The 25,148-nt window shown below is 55.3% G+C and overlaps 1 protein-coding gene across 7 annotated transcripts in view; it reads left to right on the forward strand.

Annotated features, from left to right (window-relative positions):
• The window catches only part of SYNE3 (spectrin repeat containing nuclear envelope family member 3), a 92,065-nt gene that overhangs the window by 35,630 nt on the left and 31,287 nt on the right, over positions 1–25,148 (forward strand). For all 7 annotated transcript variants that reach the window (XM_066277596.1, XM_066277595.1, XM_066277593.1 and 4 more), the window contains exons 2-7: positions 3,858–4,015; positions 10,858–11,030; positions 12,337–12,646; positions 19,527–19,688; positions 21,531–21,878; positions 24,674–24,810. In XM_066277596.1, coding sequence (XP_066133693.1) covers positions 3,872–4,015; positions 10,858–11,030; positions 12,337–12,646; positions 19,527–19,688; positions 21,531–21,878; positions 24,674–24,810 — 1,274 coding nt within the window. In that variant the 5' untranslated portion in view covers positions 3,858–3,871. The remainder of the gene's footprint in view (positions 1–3,857; positions 4,016–10,857; positions 11,031–12,336; positions 12,647–19,526; positions 19,689–21,530; positions 21,879–24,673; positions 24,811–25,148) is intronic.

Below are 25,148 nucleotides of genomic sequence, written 5' to 3' on the forward strand. Positions count from 1 at the left end.
CACAGGGACAGGCTTGGCTTGGTGCTCAGAGCTCAACCCACAAGCTGGGCGGTCCCTGGGAGACCCTCGGCTCACTGCTCACAGGGTACAGCTGGGAACGCTGAGGCCCAGAGAGGCCAAGGCGCTTGCTGCGAGTCCAGGCTCCCTCCTCCTTTCCCTGTCTGATCCTGGAAGGCTCCCCACCCTGCTCAACCCAGGACTGCACGTTGTTTGCTTTGCTCGCTCCTTTCCTTAGTCGAGATTCCCAAAGGGCTGATCACTCTGCTCACTAGCTCAGGGTGCAAATGGAGGAAGGCACCTCAGGGCACAGAGGAGGGTGGGTGCTGGCCCCAGGTGCTCGGGGGAGCCTCACTGGAGTGCAGTGGCCTGGGGAGGGAGCTGCTGCCAGTAGCAGAGGGACAGATCCTGCAAGGTCCTGGCCGTGTCAGTGAGGAGGCTGCTGGCTGAGACCTGTCGTGGGCGTGGTGGTGACGAGCTGGAAACCGGGTTGCGCTGGGGGTAGCAGCCGGTCAGCAGACTGCGCCACCACCGGTCATTGCAGCAGGGCAGTGGCCAGCTGGATTTGTGTTCTAGAAGCCCCATCTGGCTGCCACCTGGAGGAGGCATGGGGAGAGGGCCAGAGGCTGACCCTCAGGTTCACTGAGGACCGGGCCTCTTTCATCAGAGAAGGCGCTGGCTGTCCTCTCTTTGTGGGAGAGTCCAGCACCACCCGGCTCACCAGGCCATGGCGTGATCTGTCCCCTCGAGCCACGCCCGGGCTCTTCCAGAGTTCCCTGGTGACGGGACCTCGGGAGGAACGCCTTCCTGCGCCTTAAATCAGTTGCGGATGGGTATTTTCATGAGTTACTCCTTTGGTTTTTCATTTCACCTTCTCACCGCATGTAATGGAGCAGGCTCTCCTTTCTGTTGGCTGTCAGAAGGCTTTAGAGCGTGGTTCTTACCCAGGTTCTGACAGGGAGCCACGGCGAGGACGCAGGGGCCCGTGAACTCGGGTAGGAAACTAACTATATCCTTACTGCTTCTCGCCTTTATCGGTTAGCAATCCCTTGAATTACGCCCGGGACAGAACCAAGCTCAGTGCGCTCTGGCGTGACCCATGCCGGCGTTGGGTCAGCTGCATGGTTGAATTGCTGTGCAGTCGCAGATCTCCTGAAACTCCACGGATACCCGTCACTGTTTCAAAGTCGGTAGACCCATTGTTAGATCTTGCAGTGTAATGTGTTAATAAAAAGTGTGTGCATGTGTGGAGGGCCCTCAGGGATTCGATGTTCAGTATTTCGATAGCTACATATCCATGCAGTCAGTTTCCTTTGTCATCCTTTGCATTTTATTCTCGGCATTTCAGGCTCTTATTCCGAGAAGGAATATACAGAAAAAGTGAGGAGCCCGTCCCACTCCACTTAAAACCCCCGTCCGGCTTGCAGCTCATCCACCTGCAGCCGCCACTCATGTTCCACGAGCGCTTCCTCTCCTGGCTGCGTCTCACGCCGGGGTGGGCCGGGGCGGGGCCGCCCTGGCTGCCGCGGTTGTGGGATCAGGCCAAGCCAGGAGCACGCGCTTCCCTCCTTCCTGTGTGTTTGGTCGAGCGGGTGAGAAATGGTTTTGGCAGAACAGGCCAAGAAGCCTGTCTCTTGAACTCTGCCTGCAGCCCCACCAAGCCCACAGTTGGCATGTCCGTCAGCCGGGACTGATCCGTGGGTCCGAGGCCCACCTGAGCCCATGGCACCCGTTGGACCCGTGTGTTCCATTTGCTGTACCTCAGGGGGTCCCCAAGCCACCACACCTCACAGGCCCCGGACATTCCCTGCCTCGTGGTAATTAGAGCCTCCCCGTGGCTGTGCTCTCTGAAGCTGGGAGCCCCGTTCCCGCCTCTCCCATTTCTCACTTTTATAAAAATAAAAGCTGAGCTTTTGGAAGCCAATCAAGTCACACACTAAACAAGAGATTAAAGCCACAATGAACCAATTTAAAGGCCTGCACATTCTAATGGGCTTTTTCAAATGCAGCATTCAAAGCCTGGGAGTGGCTCTGGGCAACATATTAAATTGTTAGAAGAAGAAAAAAAAGAAAAATCAAAACAGCTCTGAAAGGAAAAGCACAGGTTGGAGCCTGGGCTCTGAGGGGGGGGCGCCCGGGGAGCGGAGCCGAGCCTCCCACCCCAGGTCCTCCGCTCCCCCTCGCTGGCTGGGGGCACCCTCCCACGGGGGTCTGATGGCAGAGCCTGCCCCGCACGGGCTCAGGGAGGGTGCCCAGACTCCCAGTCAGCGCTCGTTGAACAACCAACTGATGACTGAGAAGAACGGGCACACAATCCAGCCAGTGTTAAGAACTGTTTGTTTTTACCGTAACGATTGTCCTTCCTGGGAAATTCACAAAGCACCTAACCAGAAAAACAGGGACACCAACCACAGACAGTTGTCCGAAACCAAGCGGCCTCCTGGGACACCGTGCCAGGGAAAGACAGGCCTGAGGCCACGTGGGATGCGGCGTCGCTCATTCTGCCCACACACCCTCACTCCAGTTTGGTCACATGAGCGCTTTAATGGCAAGTCTGCCCAACCTTTTTCTATGAGCACAGTTTTCTGGTGGTTGTTGTTTTGTGATTGCTTTTTGTTGGTTGTAGAGTTGTAACTACTAAATTTTGTCTCCTTTTTTGGTATGATCATGATACTCTTAAGAACTCTCCACCACAGATTCCTTTAAAACATACCTTTGTGGGATGCAGAACATTCGGAAGTGTCTGTGTAGCAGGCTTTATTTATTTACGTCACCAGCTGTTACCGGGCATTTGGATTATTTCTACTTTTGTTTTGTTCCGCCATTTTAACTAACGCTGTGGTCGTTTTTTGGTGCATTAAAACTTTATACCAACTCTGGGCAATTTCAGTGACATTTGCAGAGGGTTTACTCTGTGCAAGGCATTATGGGAGGTTGGAAGATAAGCTAATCCTTCCCATAAGATGCAGATATAAATAACTTCAATCCAGAGTAGTTTAGTGTTTAGCGTTCCTGTAAACAGACAGCAAGGACGGCACACAGAAAGAGTCCTGCCTGGGCTTCAAGGGGCGTTTGAGAAAGTTGCACGAGAAACTCCGAAACCTTGCCGTGCACAGCTGGAAGGTCAGGGCGAGGGAGGAGCGGGCGTTCCGCAGAGAGGCTGGTTTCGCCGGGAGACCAAAGGCAGGCGTAGCGAGCGGGTCTCATCTCCGGTGCTTGGTCAGCAGACCGTCGGCAGCTGCCAGGGTAGATAGTGTGTGGCTCAGTGGAATTGGTGTCTGCTGTGGACCCCCAATGGTGGATAAGCAGGGACAAGACACCTAGTTAAACATGCCCCTTCCCAGTCTGAGACGTTCATTTCACGTAAGTTTCAGGGGCTGGTGTTGGCTGGGCCCTGGCCAAAGATTGTGTTTCTTAGGTTAAGGCTTTTAATTTGTTTCGATCAAGATTGATTATCCGTCGCTGATGTCTCAGGCTGTCTGTGTTTCAGGATCCTCGTTGGGAAGGGCTTCAACCCAAAGACACAGAGGGAGGTGCCCCTGTGTCCCAGGGTAGGGTGAGCACAGAGCAGGGAAGCTGAGAGATCAAAGAGAAACTTTGCCAACCTGGCACCCTGGGCCGCAGTCCGGGCTCAGTCACAGGAGAGCCCACACCTCTTTTTCTTTCCTGCTCGATTCCAGGCCTTTGGCTCTTTGACACAGTCACCCCCGACTGTGTTGCCCCAGTCCAGGCCCAGGGTGGGGGCGGACCTGTGCACAGTGTCAGTCTCCCACACCCTCGCTGGCCGCCCCCTCCGTCAGCCGGCCTGGGGCGCCTGCATTCTCGCTCACCTGCCTGATCTCACGTGGTCCTGTCTTCAGCCCCCGCAGGTGCCATGACTCAGCAGCCCCAGGAGGGCTTCGACAGGAGCGCGGATGATGCCCAGGAGTGGATGAAGGCCGTGCAGGAGCGGCTGCAGGTCAACGACAACACCCAGGGGCCCCGTGCCGCCCTGGAGGCCAGGCTGCGGGAGACTGAGGTAGGCAGAGGCCCCGGCCTCAATGCCCTGTGGCCTTGGCCCTGTCCTTCCCTCTTAGGCCTCAGGCTTCCGGGCTGTTAAATGGCAGGGGTGGGCAAGACCAGTGTTTCCCAGACTCCGATCTGTTTGAATCCCCTGGGGATTTTGGTTTGAGTGCAGATTCCGAGCCTGGAGGTCATGGGGGGGGGGGGCAAGATGTGGCATTTCTGACACGCTGCAGCTGACGCCATTGCTTCCGGCCCTCGGGCTACACTTTCATAGCAAGGGTCTAGAGCCCGCCCTCTGGCCCCCCTGTCCTGGCAGGGGCACCATGCAGTCAGGTGGGTCCCCAGTCCAGCTGGCCCAGGCCTGGCTTCCTAACTGCCTTCCCTGTGGCTAGGTCTGGATCGGCCCAGGTTGGCCTTCAGGGGAATGGGGAGAGGGCTATGCCCAGTGAGGAGTGACTCCTTTGGCTCCTCCAGGGCCAGGGTTCAGCCCTCCCCACACCTGGCACAAAGCTGAGTTCAGTGCATGTGGAGCTACGGTGACCGGAAGTGCTGGTGCTCAGTGCCGGGCCCCGCGTGGTGGTGGGAAAGAGCACTGGACTGACAGTCAGAGAGCTGGGTCATGGTCCCCATGCTGATGCTGATGCTGTGTGACCTTGGCCAAGACCCTGTCTGTCTCTGGGCCTCAGTTTCCCATCTGTGAGCAAAGCAGCTGATCTGCACATCTCTCAAGTTATACCTAGCGGGATATTACACAATTATAATTTATTGCCTAACAATGGTTTTAAGGGGAGTCTTACCTTCTCCTGCACAAGCGGATCCCCGGACCAGGCTAGAAAAGATGCTGCCCGCCGTCGGTTGGGGATCTGTCCAGAAACAATGCTTGGTGAACCGGTTAGAGCCCTGCCCAGTTGTCACGGCAGAAAGGAGGGCGATCACTCTTGAGTGACCCGGTCACAGTCTTCCCATCTGGATGGTGAAGTGAGCACAGGTCCCAGGACAGTCAGGGAGTCCAGAGGAGGCCACGTCCCCTGGCCTAGGTGGGGGTCACGAGAGACCTCTGGGAGAAAGTGACTTTGCTGCTTAGGCGTAAAGGAGAAGCTGGTCAGGTCAGGCAATGCAGGGGAAGATGGGAGGGAGGGTGCTCCAGGCCGAGGGGACAGCATAAGAAGTGTCCTGGGGGTGGGGACAGCTGGGAGCACATGCCAGGAGCCCTGCCAGGGTTGGTGTTAGGGCAGCGCTGATTGTCAGGCAGAAGCAGGGGACAGGGCCAGAGAAGCGGGCAGGGGTCAGAGGGCGACCACCTGGAACACCCAGCCAAGGAGCTCGGACCCCTGTTCTGTAAGGGGAGGGGAGGGGGTTGGGAATGAGGAGAGTCAGGGGTTGAAGGGGCAGGGCCCCTGTTCTGTAAGGGGAGGGGATTGGGAATGAGGAGAGTCAGGGGTTGAAGGGGCAGGGCCCCTGTTCTGTAAGGGGAGGGGATTGGGAATGAGGAGAGTCAGGGGTTGAAGGGGCAGGGCCCCTGTTCTGTAAGGGGAGGGGATTGGGAATGAGGAGAGTCAGGGGTTGAAGGAGCAGGGCCCCTGTTCTGTAAGGGGAGGGGATTGGGAATGAGGAGAGTCAGGGGTTGAAGGAGCAGGGCCCCTGTTCTGTAAGGGGAGGGGATTGGGAATGAGGAGAGTCAGGGGTTGAAGGAGCAGGGCCCCTGTTCTGTAAGGGGAGGGAAGGGGATTGGGAATGAGGAGAGTCAGGGACTGAAGGGGCAGGACCCCTGTTCTGTAAGGGGAGGGGAGGAGAGGGGAATGAGGAGAGTCAGGGACTGAAGGGGCAGGGCCCCTGTTCTGTAAGGGGAGGGGAGGGGATTGGGAATGAGGAGAGTCAGGGGTTGAAGGAGCAGGGCCCCTGTTCTGTAAGGGGAGGGGATTGGGAATGAGGAGAGCCAGGGACTGAAGGAGCAGGGCCCCTGTTCTGTAAGGGGAGGGGAGGGGATTGGGAATGAGGAGAGTCAGGGGTTGAAGGAGCAGGGCCCCTGTTCTGTAAGGGGAGGGGAGGGGATTGGGAATGAGGAGAGTCAGGGACTGAAGGAGCAGGGCCCCTGTTCTGTAAGGGGAGGGGATTGGGAATGAGGAGAGTCAGGGATTGAAGGAGCAGGGCCAGCCCGGAGGTGGAGAGGAGTAGGCAGCCCGAAGCCCCTTCCCTTGTCAGACTTGGCATTGTTATTGTCACCAGTGAGCATTTATCAAATGACTATTCTGCCCGGGTCACTGGGAGAGGGGAGCAGATGTTCATCCCACACCCATTTTGTGCTCGAGATGCACTAGCGGCTTTCCTGTTTCCTCTCACTGAAGCCTGGGAGTGTGGTGTTATCGTCCCCTCTCTCAACAGCGAGGTGCATTCTGAGACACAGGGACGGGCCAGAATCCAAGGCATTGATCTGGTTAAGGCTTGAACCCAGGGCTGAGTTCAAAGTGTCACTGGCTATTTCCATGAGGGGACCTGGGCAGTGGCGGTGGGGGAGACACTCCCTGCTCTGGGGTTCAAAGCATAACAGGTGGCAGCCCTGCACATCATCCGGGCGTGTCTGAGGAACACCCATAGCGTGGGTCTCATGATGTTATTCTTCTCCTCTAAATCTTTCCGTGGCTCCCTATTGCCCTCCAAAGAAATACCAAACTTTACCTGGCACCAAAAGTCATTCACTATCTGCACAGCCATGTGATCCAACCTCACTCCCCACCCCACCCCCAAATCTCACCTTCCAAGTACGTACCCCTCCCACTGGCAGCGCACTTCCTCGATTTTCTGTCGCCAAGCCTTTGTCTGTGCCGTAGTTTCTGGGTGGCACGCCTTGTGGATTGGGTCTGGGCGTGCGTGTGAAATGAAATGCTCCCTTGTCCACGAGTCTCTGCTGCCCCCTGCCCTGCCCCAGCTCCTGGCACTCTCGGCACGGAGACGCCACCGCCCTGCGTGTGTTCTCGCTATGTTGGGGGGCGAGTCCCTTCGGAACTGGCACCCCTGGCTGGTGGGTGTGGTGTAAGCGCAGGCAAGGGTGGTCCTTAGGGTGAGTGGGCCCTGGAAGCTGGAGAGAGCCTTCCATCAGGGGCCCCCCAAGAACTTGACCAGGAGCCTTGGAAAGGGGGGTCGTGTCCTGGGTGCTCCACCCCTCAGCTCTCCTATGGGGCTCAAGCAAGCACACTGATTTTTTATTTGCTTTGACATTTCAAAGCTAATGTCACCATAAGAAAACATTTCCCTCCTGGCATCTGGTGACAGGGAGGGAGCAGCTGGTACCTCCTCCTCGGTCCTGGTCTGGGGTCCCCCTTGTGGTCTGTCCACCAGCTGAGTGACGCACCTCCCGAGCGCCTGTTTGCTAGGGTGACTGGGATGGGAGTTCCCATCCAGCTGTGGTGCTGTGTGGGCAGGACCAAGTCCCATGCCCTCCCACGACCTCATTTCCCATCGGTGAAATGGGGGAGGAACCCCCCCCCCCCCGTATGCCAAGATGCAAGGACCCTCATGGGGTGGAAGCCATCTGTGAAGGGGGACTGGAGAGGGGGCTGCTCCTGGAAGGCGGGACTCCCAGAGGTTGAGAGCTTGGGTCTGGGGCCACAGGCCCGGGTTCGAATCCCTGCTCTGGCCGCGGCACCTTGGAGGAGCGTTTCGGACTCCAGAGCTACAGGCTCCTCCAGGGGAAAGTGAGAGTTGCCGTCTGGCAGGGTTGAGGGCTAGAATTTACTGGCGTGCTTGGCACAGCGCAGGGCACGCTGGCAGAGCCGGCCCAACGAAGGGGTTGTTTCTTGTGGCTTTGATGCGAGGATACAGGCATGCCAACTGTCCCTGCCCACGTCCCAAGCCTCAGGGGCTGCTCTCCTAAGTCCCAGCGTCTCGTCTCTTCGTCCTCCGGTTCCCAGCCTCCTGGCCGGGATGCACTTGGGGCCTGGTCACAGCTGGGCGGCCTCCTAACCGGCTTCCGGGCCCCTCTGTGGTCAGGGCCATGCTGGCACTTCCGGGGCCTGGCTTCTAAAGCCAGATGCGCTGTCACCTTTGCTCAAATCCTTCTCAACTGTCCGCACATCGCTGAGGCTCGGTGCCAATGCCGCCTGCTTAGGAAGCCTTCCTGGATTTCCCCACATCCCTCCTTGGGGCTCCAATAATCCTCTGTGGTCTCGTGGCTCTTTCAGAGTCGCCTGCGCACCTGTCTGCAAACCCCACCGCAGCCTGCAAGCACCTGGCCATGTCTGTTTGTCCTGGACTCCAGTGCCCAGAACGGTACCCCACTTAGGCCCCAGCACAGTGCCCAGCACAATGCCCTCCTGGTCTCGCTGCCTCAAGGGAAGCCCTGACCACCCCATTCCTCCAGCTTCTCCCCCTAGGGGTCTGCCCTCCTCCCACCGCCCCCCGACGGACGCCTTCATTGGCTTCTCCGCAGAAGCAGTCATATTGCAGCTGCGGCTCAGATGCCCTCCCGGCTGGCCAGCGTTCCCTGCCGAGCAGTCCTGGATGACAGCCTTCCTGCGGTGGGCTATACAAGAGCCTGGCAGCGGCCAGAGGGCACAGTCACTGGGGCAGTGGGGAAGGGTGGGATCTGCTTCTCCGAAGCTGGCTCTGCCAGCCCAGCCACTGCCTCCCACGCTCGGGGCCCGTGCCCACGCAGATCTCCCACTGGCTGGTATCTGGGGCCAGGTGTTCCTGCTCCGGGCCAGGTGCTCTGCCCGCCTGTGGGACTAGCCAGCCTTCCTCTCATTGGCAGGAAAGCAATACTCAGTCCCCTGCGAAGGGCAGAGGGTCCTGGGTCTTCCATGTCTCTCTGTCTAGCCCAGGGGTCTCAAACTTGCGGCCCGCCAAACAATTTTGTGCGGTCCACAGACTAATCCACGAAGTTCAAAATATTTTGGATAAAATTAAGTAAGCCTAGGGGCCTACTTGTATTTTTCATTTCTCTAGCATCCTAGCTAGATATTAGCTTAGTTAACAGTAGTTGTGATGCGAACTACAGTTTCTGGTCGTTTTGTGACACTGAGTAAACTGCATGTACGATTGTGCTTGTTGTACTGATTTTTTTTTGTTTTCAACTGCAGTGAGAAAAGTGTTGCATAACAGTTGCCTTTTGTAGACCTAGTGCAGCCCGCTGAATGGCTGTGATCTTGCTCTGCGGCCCACATGCTGAGTTGAGTTTGAGACCCCCTCCAGGGAGACTTTGCCTCCCTGGCCTGCAATCAGGAGGGCAAAGTCCAGAAGCCTGGAGGAGGTGACCAGATCTGGACACTGGGCTTTGGGGAAGGGTCATTGCCCCTACAGGGATGTTCTGTGCCTGGCTGGCTCCTTGTGGGTGTGGCAGAGAGAAATCAGACTTTTCGGAAACTGTTGGCTGCCTTGGTTTGCGGAGCGGGAGTCTGCCCAAGCTTCAATCGGGCCGCCTGGGAGAGGGAGGCTCTCTGACTTCCGCAGGGGATCGTTCTGCAGAGCTCGGGGTTTCTGTCAGTCCCTGGCACCCTCGTTTGTGAAACTGGAATTACTGTGGTGCCCACCTTGCCAGTTGGGCAGTGGGCACGCAGTACAGTGTACCCCAGAGCTTGGCATTAGAAATATTTAGGCAGGGTAGTTAGAAGCCAGGAAAACCCCTTGGCAAGTGGAATGGGGAAAACGAGACGTATAGTTGATGAAAACGGTTCGGCAATTTCCAGCCAGATACAGAAGGTCACCGCCCATCCAGAGACAACATCTAAGCTTCAGTTGTATTTTAGCTCCGGGCCCAGAAAAGCAGCTGAGCCAGGTGCGCGATGCCAGGACCAGCTGCAGTGACTCATAACCCCCTCCTGAAAAGGCGCACCTGGAAGAGCTAATGACTGTTCTCCTGAAGTCCCCCCCACGCTCGCTCGTGCTCCCAGCTTGTAGAAACCTCCAGACAAAGGACCCAGTCCGGTGCTCCCCCTCCTGGGAGCAAGCCTGGCCCTCCCCTCCCCACTCCCCATCTTCCCCCGTGGGCACGCATATTCTAAGAGCTAAGGGTCCCCACAAGACGTGAGACCAGGGGAGCAGTGGGCAGCAGCAGCTCGTCCCGAGCTAACCCCTTGAACCTGGCTCCAAGACCCCCTTTTCTCTGAGTTCTCAGGGAGCCGAGAGCAGCTCTACCTGGACTCACTGTCCTATAACATTTAGAGAGCCAGAGAGCAGCTCCACCTGGACTCACTTTCCTATAACATTTAGAGAGCCAAAGCAGCCCCCTAGGCTCTGCTGTTGCTTCTCTCTGAGGCCCTTGTTTCCCTGTCCCCAGCTTTAATAAACGTCCCCTCCAAATCGCCTGGACTCCCGTTATGACAGCTTTCCGGCAGGAAGTCAAGAACCCACATGCTACCGGCTGGCCCCAGGCTGGCCCGAAGGGCAGGTCCCCTTTCCCGTAACAGCCCTAGGTCAATCCCGCTCCCCGCAGAGAACTGAGAGGCAGAGTCCCACGGCCCCACACCATGACACGTACCTTATGTGCGTTTTCTCACTTAATTCTGCAAAAAGGAATTTGAGAGCAAAGTGCTATGAGCATCCCTATTTCACAGATGATAAAACAACATCCAGGGAGGTAATGAAACCTGTCTGAGTTCACGGAGCTAAAAATGGGCCACATGGGGAAGGGAGGGAACTCTAATCACTGGGCGACGGTGTTGGTCCCTCTGTGCTTATTCGAGGCACCTGGCTCCCACCCGTTAGCCGGCTGCCACGGCCACTGGAGGAGGGGGCAGGGGCCACTGCTTGAACCTGGGCAACCCTGGACTCCGAGTTCTGGCTCTTTACATCAGGCACGGCTGTGGCTCTGCACATCGGCACTTTCTTACCCCCGGAACCTGGCTTGTGTGCCCGTAACAGAAAATATGCCAACTGGAGCCAGAGGGGAGCATGAAGGTGGAGCTGGTGCTGCGCGCAGCGGAAGCGCTCCTGGCGTGCTGCCACCAGGACCAGAAGCCCCAGATCCTGGCCCGGCTGAGGGACATCAAGGCCCAGTGGGAGGAGACCGTCACCTACATGACCCACTGTCACAGGTAGGGCCGCTGAGGTCTGGCCAGGGCTTTCGTCTGCAGTTGCCCCTGACCCTGCTTGTCCCCTGCCAGGCTGGCGTGGGGCCTCCGCCAGGGGTCACTTCTCCGGTGCTAGGATTTCGGAGAACAGGATGTTCTCTTGGGATTTCAGCCAGCCCCGCCTGCTTCCTTCTAATTATAATCAGCCCAATGTTGATAGACAGTTTGAGCCATCTTGTTTTGCCAACAATTAATTCTTGGTCAACTTTCATGTGCACATCCGGCAGCGGAATCGGCAGGTGTCCCCGGAGTAAGCAGGCCTGTTGCCTTGCTAGCACGTTAGCCCAGATTCTCTGCCCTGTAGTGGGGAGCCAGGCGGGGGCGGGATGAGGGGCAGACAGAGGGATCCCTCTGGCTCTGACGGCTACTTGCTGTGTGGCCTTGGGGAAATTACTTGACCTCTCTGAGCCTCAGGCTTCTCACCTAGACAATAGGTATAATCAAGTGTTCCCTGAAGGCTGTTAGGATAGAAGGGGGAGATAGCATATGTTAAGAGCAGGGCACACAGTAGGCCCTCAGTAAACAGGAGCGGCCACCTCCTCTCGGTCCTGGCAAAGCCAGAACGTTGAGTAGGCACGGGGTGCAGGGGTGGGGGTGGGGGTTGCTGTGCTCAGTGCTTTCACTTTTCACCACTTTTTATTTGGAATTGCAAATGGCTGGATGTGCCCGGACAAATAGGGCCGTGCCCGTGTTACAGATGGGGAGACCGAGGTAAGGGAGGAGGCAGCGTTATGCAGTGAGTTTAGGGAGCCCTGGAACCCCCATACATAGGCCCCCGCCTTCTGTCCCCACTATGCAGTGACAAGTCCACCGATACTGTTGTACCCTGCAAATTATCAGACACACTCCCAGTGGCATTTTTGGCGTCTGTTTGTGGGCACGCACGTGGTAAGAGTCCGGGTGACTGTGCCAAGTCTCGCCTCTAGAGAGATATGACTGGGGACCCCTGTACATTAACAATGGGGGTTTAGGGCAGGACTTTGGGGTGCTGGTAGCTAGGGCTCCATATGCTACATCAGCAAGGCTGGTGGTGCTCAGAGCAATCTGCAGTCTGAGCCACATGCTCCTCAGCCCACCGTGGAGCTGCTTTAATGGACACAGGATCTTGTCCAGCAGGACTAAGGCAGGCCCCAGGATCCTTACTGTCACTGAGCTGCCCGGGTGGCTCTGAGGGCCAGAGCAGGATCAGCCTGTTCCTCTCCCATAGCCCCACAGTAGCAGGGGCCAGGTGGGCGGCCCATTCACGGCCCCGTGGCCTCTGTGCCCACAGCCGCATCGAGTGGGTGTGGCTGCACTGGAGCGAATACCTCTTGGCCCGGGATGAGTTCTACCGCTGGTTCCAGAAGATGATGGTGGTGCTGGAGCCGCCCGTGGAGCTGCAGCTAGGCCTGAAGGAGAAGCAGTGGCAGCTGGGCCACGCCCGGGTCCTGCTGCACAACGTGGGCAACCAGGCCGTGCTGCTGGACCGCCTGCTGGAGGAGGCGGCCTCGCTCTTCAACAGGATTGGCGACCCCAGCGTGGACGACGACGCCCAGAAGAGGATGAAGGCTGACTACGACGCTGTGAAGGCCAAAGCCCAGGTGGGTGAGCGGTGGGTGGCAGGCTGTCTCCTGTCCATCCGTTTGTCCACTTTACGCCTTGATTTTTACACCCATCCAGGCACCCATCTGCTAACTAACCGTCTCTCCATCCATCGACTCACCACCCAGCACCCACCCACCAGCATTCAGTCACCTGTCCACCCTGCTGTCCACTCACCCATTCATGTCCCCACTGTACTACCAAATCTCCCATTCACTGTCCACCCATTCACCACCTCATCCCCTTAGCCACCCAGCCATCTCCCCAAGTACCCACCCTTCTATACGTTTGTGTATTCACCCATCTACCTCCCACCAACCTAGCTAATCTGTTCATCTATTACAGTGGTTCTCAAAGTGTGCACCAGGGCACCCTGGTGCGCCCTAGAAGATTTCCAGGTGTGCCCTATGGCATTCCAGAGAAATATGTGCCTGATGGAGACCAAAAAACCAACAGGGGTTTTGGAGTTTAGGTTTTGGGAGGACAGAGGTGTGGGGAATTGGCTGTAAGCTGACAGTCTGCCCAACCCCCCACCTCACTTGCCTGATTAGGTTGCAAAAGGCTGTTAAGCTGTGGTGCTGGATTGTTTACACTACCCCCCCATGTTCCCCGGAAAGACTGGAGGCAAGTTTCTTCTATCCTTTGTTTGGTGTAAAGTTAAGATGATATGTATGGTGGGGGTTTTCTGTACTTGGTAAAATTCTTGGGTTGCCTTGGAAATGTGATCAGAGACCGTTGATTTGCTAATGGCGCACTTTGTCCTATAAATAAAGCAAGATGCGGTTTTTGGGTGCACTTTGTTCTTGCCAGCAGCAATCACAGGGCCCTCTCGACCCCGTATTTTCTTAATTCCGCACCGTTCCAACTCTGGACTTGGAATTATGTATACTAGCTGTGCTGGTTCACGGCATGTGCCCAGATATAAAAATAAATATAGTTATTCTATTTTCATTTCGGAAATACCACTCTTTTTGTTAACACATCATTATTATATTTATTATTAACACATCATTATATTATTTATGTTTCTTATAAACACAAGAATGAAAAAACTTAACACATTCGTGCTGGGACCTGACGAACTTACAAAATCTTACTAAGAATGTATCTATATATATAAAAAGATAATATTTTTGTTTTTTTTTTATTTTTAAATCCCTCTTTTTTACAAATTCTGAAAAGCATAACTCAAAAAATGTAACATAAAAATGTTTTTTAATGTCAGAATAAATTTAATTTTGTCATATTTATTTTGTTTAATTGCCATAAAAGCACTCTTGGACTTTATTTTTTTTCTTTAATATTTGACTTAGTTGTTGTAACATATTTCTCATAAATTTGTATATAGTGTGCCTACAATTATTTGTAGTATTTTAAATGCATCCCGAGTTCAAAAAGTTTGAGAACCACTGATCTAGACCACCCAGCCATCTAGCTTCTCCTTCACCTACTTATCAACCCACCCACCTCTTCACCCACCCACCCATCCATCTCTCTAGTATTGACTACCCACTACTGTCCACCCCTTCAACTGCCTATCTACTCACTCACTGTCTACCTGTCACCCATCTGTTCATCTACCCATTCACTGCCTCACCCCCTACCCACCCATCTTCCATCTACCCACCCACCCACCCCTCCCCCACCCATCCGCCCTCGACCCGTTGTCTACGATCTGTACACGCAGTGTCACTTAGTGCTCTCTGCGCACAGGTGTGGCTGACCTGCTGACGGACAGGCTAAGGCTCCCCTCGGCTGGCGCCCCTCCCCTCCCCCTCTCCTTCCTCTCCCCCCCTCCTGCCCTTTAGCCCCTCCCCTCCCCCTCTCCTTCCTCTCCCCCCCTCCTCCTGCCCTTTAGCTCCTCCTCGCCTGCTCTCCCTTGCCCCCCCTTTGTCCCTAGGCCCTCACCTCATTCTTGCCTCGATGTTTACACTGTCCATTGAGTGATTAAGTTCAATTTTTTATTTTTAAAGAAACCCTGTTTTGTTCTTTCTTAGGTCCACCATTCTTTTCATTGGCTCTTTTTGCCCTTACGTTTGGTACCCCGTCCAGACACAGGTTATATCCGTAATCCTTCCAAGCACACGTGTGGTTTTTTTTGTTTGTTTTGTTGTTTTTTTTGTATTTTTCCGAAGCTGGAAACAGGAGGCAGTCAGACAGACTCCCGCATGCGCCCGACTGGGATCCACCCGGCATGCCCACCAGGTGGATGGCATGGCACCAGGTGGAGGGGACCCAGGCCATGTAGAAGTCCCCAGAGGGCCAGCCTCTCCTCAGAGTGGGGATAGACTCCAAGAGGTTGTCTTAGTCTGCCTGGGCTCCCATAACAGAGTACCCAGACCAGTGGCTTTGGCATCAGGAATTTATGTCCCACAGTCTGAAGGCTGGCCATCTGGAGCGTCGCTCTGCTGCAACCAGAGCCATTCTAGCGCCTGAGGCAGAGGCCACAGAGCCATCCTCAGCGCCCGTGCAAACTTTGCTCCAGTGGAGCCTTGGCTGCGGGAGGGGAAGAGAGAGACAGAGAGGAAGGAGAGGGGGAGGGGTGGAGAAGCAGATGGGCGCCTCTCCTGTGTGCCCTGGCCAGGAATCAAACCCGGGACTCCTGCACTCCAGGCCGACGCTCTACCACTGAGCCAACCAGCCAGGGCTCCAAGCACACGTGTTTTACAGTCTCCATCAGAGGTGGCCAGTGGCCAGGGACCAGGGCCCTCGGACGTTCAATTCAAACTGTCGCGGGAGTGGGCTTCTGGCTGGGAGAGGAGCCGTAGCTTCCATCAGATTCCAGAAGGTGCCGTGACCCTCAGAAGACTGAGGAGCTACTGAGAGGGGCGGGCTTTTCCATTGCCCAGCCCCCGAGGTCCCCATGAGTGAAATGGGTCCACGTCCTGGGCACACGCCAGCCTCCCTGCTCTGCCCTCCTCCACTCTGAACAGAGGAACACGCTCTGGCTGCATCCTGAGCAGGGTGCTTACCACCACTATCCAGTAGCCCCTCTGGTCCCCTGCTCTGTACATGTGACAAAGGCCTCACCTGGTATAAAAGGCAGGTGGCCGAAATCCTCCCCAGTGAGGGGACCCAGGCCATGTAGAAGTCCCCAGAGGGCCAGCCTCTCCTCAGTGGGGATGGTCGCCAAGAGGTTGTCTTAGTCTGCCTGGGCTTCCATACAGAGTGCCCAGACCAGTGGCTTTGGCATCAGGAACTTATTTCCCACAGTCTGAGGCTGGCGGTCTGAGGTCAAGGTGCTGCTGGCTGGTTGGCACCGGCCGGTTCAGTGTCTGGTGAGCGGCCTCTCCCTGGCTTGCGGACAGCTGCTTTCTCACGGGTCCTCACAGCGCAGAGAGTTCAAGGGACAGCAAACACTCTGGTGTCTCTTCTTTTCAGGGCACTAATCCCATCATAGGGATCCTCCCTTTAGGAGCTCACTTAACCCAAGTGCCCCTGCTAAGGCTCCACCGCCTCAGGGCTTCAACACAGGAACTTGGGGAGGGCACAGTTCAGTTTGTGGCAACACTGTAGGTATTTCAGCAATTCTCAGGATAGCTAACAGGCTGTTGTTTTCACCTCTGAATATCCATCTTTGACTTCCAGTATATATTAATTAGCAAAGTCTCCGGTGTCCATGGGGCCAGGACCACAGAAGCACTGCGGGGGCCACCTCTGGATTAGTGGCCTTTGTGGCCAACCCCTGGAGGGAGATGCGTGATTAGGCCACCTGGCCCAGCCGTGGGGTGAGCAATAGCACTCTGTCAACCCAATGCATTTGAAAGTCAAGGGCAGACCGAGCAGGCTGCTGGTCAGTAGGTCTGGCTTGTTTATTTTGTCTGAGTGTTCTTAATCCGTTTTCTGAAGGGCCCAGGGAACAGTAGCGTCCTCCTCCCCCCTACTTCCCGCCCTCAAAGGAGGCGTGTCTGCCCCGCCCCCCGGCGGGCTGTGGACCAAAGCCCTCCGCGCAGGGGCTGCCCGTGCAGAGCACAGATCCGCGCCGCCTCTGTGCCTTGCTTGGGTTTTGACAGTCCTGACAACTCTGCCGGCCACAGATGGTTTAATTGCTCGGTCTAAGGAGAGAAGGTTGAGCACCCTCCCATTTGTCACCCTGTCATTCCGCCCTGCCTGGCCTGGCAGCGGCTGAGCGGTACTCTGAGATTGCTGCGCCTGGCACAGCGCTCGTCTGGACGGCTGCCCCGCTCGGCCGCGGGCCTGGCCGAGGCCTGCTCCCTGTCACCGAGGCTTCTGTTTACTCTGGGTTTCCCCGGGTGCCAGCACCTCATCGCTCACGCACGGAGCAGCCGGCAGCATGCTCGTTGGAGAGGCCGCTTCCCTACGATGACATTTATAACCATCAGGATCAACCGGGGCCCGCATTTATTCTCTGCTCATTAGTCCTGACCCACTTGGATTCATAAATGAGCCTTTCCTGTAGATGAAGGAGGCTCTGGGCGAACACAGATTATGCTGAAGGAAGAGGGAGCCGGCCAGGGCGACGGGAAGGAACTGGTCACTGTCCCTTGGCCCACTGCTGGGGTTTAAACCGCAGTGTCTTTATCTCCTGGGCCGCCGTTGAAGCCCTGAGCCTCGCTTCCATTAGTGAGAGGGTTCTCTGGTCTTCACTCCAGGACTTGCTCCTGTACCTTGGTTTCCCCATCTCTAAAATGGGGATATTTTCTCCTATGTGCCATGGTTGTAGCAAAGGTTTCAATGAATTAATTGGTATTTCTAGATTGGGCCAGGAGCTTCTCAAACAGAAGGGCAGGCTTGTGCAAATAGCAAGGAAGTGTTTGACTCTGCGTCTGTCCACCCTTCCCAGCCGAGAACTTGTGACTTTGTCTTGCACACACTCAGGGCCCTCCTGGGCGTGGCCTGGCTCCGTGGCTGAGAGCAGAGGTCAGCAAACAGTGGCCCTCAGGCCAGCTCCAGCCCCCTTTTGATTTCGCATGGCCTGTGAGCTGAAAATGATGTTTATATTTTTGACTGATTGTGGGGAAAATGAAAACCAGAACATTCCGCAACATGTGAAATTGAAATGTGAGTGTCCCCATTTTGGCTTTATTAGAATACAGCCAACCTCTGTGTGTTTGCCTGCGGGTGCCTGTCTGAGCTGCTGCCACTGGGCTGGTGCCTGGGAGGTGGAGCCGTGCATCGGAGGTGGAGAAGCTGTAGCAGGAAGCACAGGGCAGGCCAAGCCGAACCGACCTCAGCTGGGCTGGCCGACCCCTGGTCGAGACTTGGCGTCCGACTCATGACATTTAAGTCCCGTCTCTAAGGCTCTGCAAGAGTTATGCGACCTCCTCACGTCAAATTTGGACATTTGCATAACGGGAGGGTTTTGTGACTGTGGTGAAGACGAAATAAGATGTTTGTCAAGTTCCAGGCCCACAGTCAGTGCTTACTGAATGGAAATCCCCTCTTTCCTGCTCCTTGACGCTCCTTGACCCCCCTCCCCTGTAGACTCTCAATGTGCACTCTTCCTGCCCTTCAGGAAGCATTCACAGAGCCTGACCTGAGCAGCAAACGAGAAGGGGCCGCCAGTCTGTGGGGAGCCCTTGTTCCCCGGCAGCAGCCACAACCAGAGGGAAGGCTGTCTCTGCAGCCCGGGGCAGCGGGCAGTTCTTCAGGAAAGGAGGGTGCTGGTCAGCACTGCCAGAGCGCAGAGGACAGCAGGCGTCAGGAAACCACAGCACAGTTATTGAGGGCCACCAGGCTGCCGGGTGCTGTTCTGGGGTTATGTGAGCTGTGACTCACTTAGTCCCACTGTACCCCAATGGGGCAGGCTCTGTTATTAGCCACACCATACAGACGGGGGCACATGGGCACAGAGGTGGTTAATGACATGCCCAAGGCAGGACAGGGCTCAAGCCACAGGCGGTGGACTCCGAAGCCCAGGGTAGACCCCTGGGCCACAGTGCCCAATCATGGCATCTGCCCTTGACCTGAGTGGGGGCAGTGGGGAGCCGTGGAGGGGTTTTAAGAGATGGTGCTATCAGCAGAGGTGTGCTTTGAAAAACAGAGCCCCTTGGCACACAGTAGGTCTTATGTTGGGAACAGTGTTACTTTCCTAGATGAACTTGTCCGCTATGTACCCAAACCCATGCAGATGACATCACCTCCCTCGTGAGGAAACGGGGCAGCTTGCTGAGTATTTGCATGCCCTGTGGGCACCACTGAAATGGGGCAGGAACCCTGTCTACCCAGCCTCACCACCTGGGTTTGAATCTTAGTGCTTTCCAAGGCAGGTGATGACCTTGGACAAGTCAGCTCACCTCTCTGGGCCTCAGTTTCCTTGTCTGTCAAACTGGGTTAACAATATCGCCATGGGATCAGGTGGCTGGAGGGGTTCAATGATGTGATGATGTCCATGACGTTATTGGAACAGCATGGCACTGTGGCGAGTGCTCAGACAATAGCAGTCATTGTTGTTACCAGGCCCCTGTCTTAAGTGCCATGCCCAGGACATGGTAGGAGAGAGAGCCAGCTGCATAGTTGGCAGGCCCAGCACTGACATGTGCTGGTCTCCAAAGTAAAGGGTTGCTTGTCTTCTTGCTAATAAGGTGGAGAAGAATGTCTGGGGTCTTCTTATTTCCAGCAAAAGGATTGAAGGGTTGGTTGCATTCTACACCCCTACACATACACACACACATACACACACACACATGCATGCACACGCACACATGTGTGCACATACACGCACACACATACATGCACACAACACATACGTGTGTGCACTGCATGTGCACACACATGCACACAACACACATATGCACGTGCATGCGCACACATGCATGCATGCACTCACAACACGCACACACACAGATGCAGGCCTCCAAGGCCAGGGCAGACAGGCTGGGGCCCCTCACGGTTTGTGACTATCCTCCTCTCCCACAGGACAGAGTCGGCCTGCTGGAGCAGGTGACACGGGAGCACGAGCACTTCCAGGCGAACATGGATGAGCTCCAGCTGTGGCTGCAGGCGGTGGTGGAGAAGGTGAACGGCTGCATGGGGCGGAGCTGCAAGCTGTCCACCAAGCAGCGTCTGTCTGCGCTGCAGGTAACCCGCGTGTCTCTGCCCAGGGGGGGAAGGGCGCCACGGGAGCCGCACATGGAGCGGGTCCCATGACCAAATTTGTTTAATAGGGTGGAGCTGGGGCCAAGGAAGAAACAGACACCCATGCGCACAGATCCCACAGGAGGAGAGGCTTGAAATCGCATGATAAATGGGGACTTGGTTGCCTTGGGGAAATCTCTGAGCCAGCAAGGCATTTGGGGACCAGGGCCACAGCAGCATGGCCTCCCCGGTGGGTCTCACATGGGGCACATATAGCGATGCCTGGGGACATTTTTGGTTGTTACAACTGGGGGGTGTGGGTGCTACTGGCATCTAGTGGGCAGGGACCAGAGATGCTGCTAAGCATCTTACAACACACAGCACAGTGCTCACAACATAGAGCAGTGGTTCTCAACCTGTGGGTCGCAACCCCGGCGAGGGTTGGAACGGCCAAAACATAGGGGTCGCCTAAAGCCATGGGAAAATACATATTTATTATACAATACATTTTTAAATAAAATATGTATTTCTGATGGCTTTAGGCGACCCCTGTGTTTTGGTCGTTCGACCCCCGCCGGAGTCGTGACCCACAGGTTGAGAACCACTGACATAGAGATCTAGCCAGCCTCAAACGTCAACAGGGCTGAGGGTGAGAAGGCCCATATAGGCACCAGGCCTGCAGTGGGAGGAAGCTGGGTCCTCTCCCGCCTTCCTGACTTGCCGTGACCTTGAATGAATTTGTGACACCCTCTGTAAAGTGGGTAGGTTATCATCAGGAATTCAAGAACCACTTCATAATTTTTGCTGCTGCTGTACAGCCCCTGTGCCAGTTATTTAATATTTGTATTGAAATGAACTCACTTAAAAAAAAATCCCACAGTTCTATAGGACTTATATAAGAATATTCAGCACAACCTTGTTCACCACAGTGCTATCCTGAAAACAACTCAGGTTTTCAACAGAGTATTGGATAAACAATCCATCGATGGTGTATCTAGTAGATAAATGTAATGTTATATATATGAAGAAATACAATGAAAAGGAATGAAGTACTGATATACACAATAGCATGGGAGAATCTATCATTCTGCTGAGTGACAGAAGCCATTTTCAAAAGATAACATATTCTGTGGTTTTAAATAACTTCTAGAATCTTCTAGGATATTAGAAATGCTCTGTGTGTGTGTGTGTTGCTGTTTTTAGTTTTTTGATAACAATGTGGACTACAGGAGTACACATATTTCTCAAAACCCTTTGAACATGAACACCTCAGGTCTGTAAATTTAACTCCATGGAAATTACACTTCAATAAAAAAGTTTTAAAAAATGTTTTAAGGCATTTTTAAATAAAATAGACGTGAAGGTGTAAATTAAAAAAAAATAATAATTGAAAGCCCATGTCCGTTTATTTAAAAAAGAAACTTGATATCATTGTCATAATGGATCACCAGTACTTATTCATAATTAGCAACAATGAAACCAATGGAGTCACATGGTTCTATTTGGCTCCATTAGGGCTGCAGCTGAAGACTTTGCCCCCAGGCGAGGTTGGGGCTGTTTTTGTTAGAGAGGCAGATTAACAGATGGCAGAGAGTGTTAATGACGGAGGAGCACCCAACAGAGACTTTCTCCTGGATGTAGTGACACATTGAGTATTGGGGAATGAGGGTGTGGGCGGGCGGAGTCACACCCTCCTGCTGTGAGTCAGGGTTTTAAGGCAGACAGTCCACCCCTTGGAAAGCACCTCTGCCTCTACCCAGGAGGCTAAGAATCAGTGTGTAGCATGACATTTACAGCTTTTCTTCCCCCCCTTCTGTTTTGTTCCCCACTCACCCTCCCCTTCAGGATATCGCCAAAGAATTTCCCAGGGGTGAGGAGTCTTTGAAGAGGCTGGAGGAGAAGTCGGTGGGGGTCATCCAAAATACCTCTCCTTTGGGCGCAGAGAGGATCACCACAGAGCTGGAGAAGATGCGGAATGTTCTGGATAAACTTCGCGTGCTCTGGGAGGAGGAGGAGGGGCGGCTGCGGGGCCTGCTCAAGTCCAAGGGCGCCTTTGAGCAGCAGAGGGAGCAGCTGGAGGCCGAGCTGGCAGAGTTCCGGAAGGGCCTGCGGAGGCTGGCCGAGGGGGGCCTGGAGCCCGCGGCCAAGGCGGGGACTGAGGACGAGCTGGTGGCCCGCTGGAGGCTCTACTCGGTAAGCAGTGTTTGGCCAAGCCACGGCAGCCCGGGTGGCGCGTGTGCCCTGAGATGTTGCCACTTGGAGCTTCTCTGTGAGGTGGGAGAATCGTGTAAGCCTTAAGCACAGCCACTCTGGTTTTCCTGGGTCTTGGGGTGTTTGCACCTATTTCTGGATGAGGAAACTAAGGCCTGGATGTGTTTCCCCCCAACATCTCTAGAATCACATGACAAGTCGGTGGGTAAATAAGGCCAGAGGTGGATAGTCTCCAGGTTTGCCACGTCCTTGCCTGGTGGTGGGACGGGGGGGGGGGGGGGGGGTAGACTTTCCAAGCACAGAGCAGAGAATTGGGTCAGAGGGAAAGCTCTTAGTGTTGAGATGATGACCAACATACACAGGGGGAGATATAGGGAGGCCGGGCTGACGTGCCCATCCTGGGGGGGCACACAGGGGGAGACCTAGGGAGGCCGGGCTGACGTGCCCATCCTGGGGGGGCACACAGGGGGGAGACCTAGGGAGGCCGGGCTGACATGCCCATCCTGGGGGGGCACACAGGGGGAGATCTAGGGAGGCCGGGCTGACATGCTCATCCTGGAGGGGCACACAGGGGGAGATCTAGGGAGGCCGGGCTGACGTGCCCATCCCGGGGGGGCACACAGGGGGAGATCTAGGGAGGCCGGGCTGACATGCCCATCCTAGAGGGGCACACAGGGGGAGATCTAGGGAGGCCGGGCTGACATGCCCATCTTGGGGGCACACAGGGGGAGATCTAGGGAGGCCGGGCTGACGTGCCCATCCCGGGGGGGGCACACAGGGGGAGATCTAGGGAGGCCGGGCTGACATGCCCATCCTGGGGGGGCACACAGGGGGAGATCTAGGGAGGCCGGGCTGACATGCCCATCCTGGGGGTGGGTTCCAACCCTGATGTGATGCTCAGTTAGAGCACCTTCCCCTTCCACTTCTCCTTAATGCACACTCACAGGAGGTTTGATTTGTGGATAGAGAGATATTTTTAAAAATAAAGATTAACAGTCTCCCCACTCCTATCATCATTTATTAACTCAGTGGGTTCACTCAGCGTCAGTTCCATTAGGGAAACTGTCTGAAAGAAAAGCCACCCAGACCCACCTCCACTCTGCATTGGTCTATTTATTTTTCTCTCTGCCTTCTAATGTTTGCCCATTTGCAAAAATATTTTTGTGTAGGTAGGAGCAAGGCACACGCCCTCTTTAGGGCCCACTCTGCCCGGTCTTATAGACCAGATTCCACTGGGGTGATCAGTGTCGTGCACAGGGATTCATTCCCCCTTCAGCACTGCCTGCCTTGGCACGAGGTGGCAGTGTGGTGCAGTGGTTAAGGGTTGGGGACTTTGGGATCAGACAGCTGGGCTCCAGTTCTGGCTCCTCACCTGGCCAACTGGATGACTTTGAGAAAATTACTTTTACCTTAACTGTCAAATGAGGATATTAATATTAGGACCCACATGCGGGTACGCACATACACACAAACACACACACACAATTAACACACACAATTATTTATAAACATGTGGAAACAAAAAGTGCTTAAAAAAGCACCAGCCAGAAAGGGAGAGGTCAAAGGGTACGAGCCTGGGAGGGAGGGCCAGGGGAGCCCTGCCACACCCCCCTGACACCACAGTCAGGTGTCCATGCTGGCGGTGGTTCAGGAAGCTGACCACACCCCTTCTGAGGCTCCCTGCCACACCTGATGCAGGTGTCACCTCACCTCTGATCGAGACATGACTAACAGGAAATCAATAAAAGGGAATTTCAGAATTTATTACTAGAGACTTTTGTCCATCAACCAGTGCTCATATACTCAGTATTTGCACTTCTTATGACATGTTCTGTGGCAAGGAGCCCCCACATCTGACCTGTTCAACCCAGCCGTCTGGGTGCCTGGGCGCCGGGCCCGGTGTGTGGCCGCAAGGCAGGGGACGGTTGGGTGCACGGACCCTCCTTTGCACCAAGAAAGAAGTGTGAACTGCTTTCCACCTTTTGGGAAACTCGAGGGGACAGGTGTGTCAGGGCCTATGTTGGAAGAGCATCCTGTACAGAGAGCAGCCGTGGGGGAGGGGCTCATCTTCACAAGGTCACAGTGAGGTCATGACTTCCCCAGCACGTGCTGTTTGGAGTGCTGCACAGCCCAGTGAGAGGGCACTGCCATGACCCCCTTTTACAGACTGGGAGACGAGGCCCTGAGAGGCTCCACGACTCTCCGAGGACCGTGGGTCAGGGCCATTCTGAAGTCAGGACGCAGTCGCGTGGCGCGTTTCGGGAGTGCTCCCTGGAACTATCCTCACAGCCTGCCAATAACACCGTTAGGTCTCTGTTCCCTTTGGTGCCGAGAGACAGATGACCAGTCGGATGGCCTGGCTTCAATGTCGGATCAACTTTTTACTGGCCCCGGCAACTGTCAGAAAACATTTAGAGGGAGCTCCCTTGCATATGGAAATGGGGACACAGAGACTCACCGGCCGGAATCCTTGAGAGGCTTGAATGAATGAGACACCCAGCGTACTCGGCATAGTGGCAGTGTTCCTAGATACTAGTTATTTGTGTTGTTAGGTGCTAGGGTTCGTGACAACACTGTGAGGCAGGTGATATCAAGAGAAAAAAACCAGCGTGAGAGTCACCGATGGGAGGTGGGGGAGCAGGGCCTTCGTCCCCGCCCCTGGTGACGGTTTTCTCCCTGGCTGGCCCACTCCTCTCAGCCGTGCTCGTCCCCTGAACACACACCCTGCTCTGTCCTGAAACTTCACTTTTCCACCAAGGGGGTCATTTGTGTTGCAGGCGACAAGGGCAGCGCTGGCCACAGAGGAGCCCCGGGTGGACCGGCTGCAGGCGCAGCTGAAGGAGCTCATCGTCTCCCCCCACGACCTGCAGCAGCTCCCCGACAGCGTCCTTGCTGCTGTCCAGGAGTTCCAGAGGTACTGGCGATGGGAGGGGCGTTACTGAGGGGGCGGGGCTCGGGGCGGGGCTCAGGGGCGGGACTCAGGGGCCTTCTTTCCCCACCGAATGCCATGCGGTCTCCAGGAGGTGGGCTCGCTTTCTCTGGCACCCTGGTGGCTTAAGTAATTCTTGCCCCTCTCAATGACTGGCTGTCACAGGACCTTACTCAGTTTAGTCACTATCCATTTTGACAGTATTTTACAGTTTGTTCTCAAAAAGAGGCCTGAAGTTTGCTGTTTCCCAGGCTAGGTGGCTCATTCACCCATTTCCATCAAGCCTCTGGGCAACCTAGCACTGGAGCTAGGTCCACTGTGTA

The sequence above is a fragment of the Saccopteryx bilineata genome, chromosome 4, assembly GCF_036850765.1.
Source record: "Saccopteryx bilineata isolate mSacBil1 chromosome 4, mSacBil1_pri_phased_curated, whole genome shotgun sequence".
NCBI lineage: Eukaryota > Metazoa > Chordata > Mammalia > Chiroptera > Emballonuridae > Saccopteryx > Saccopteryx bilineata.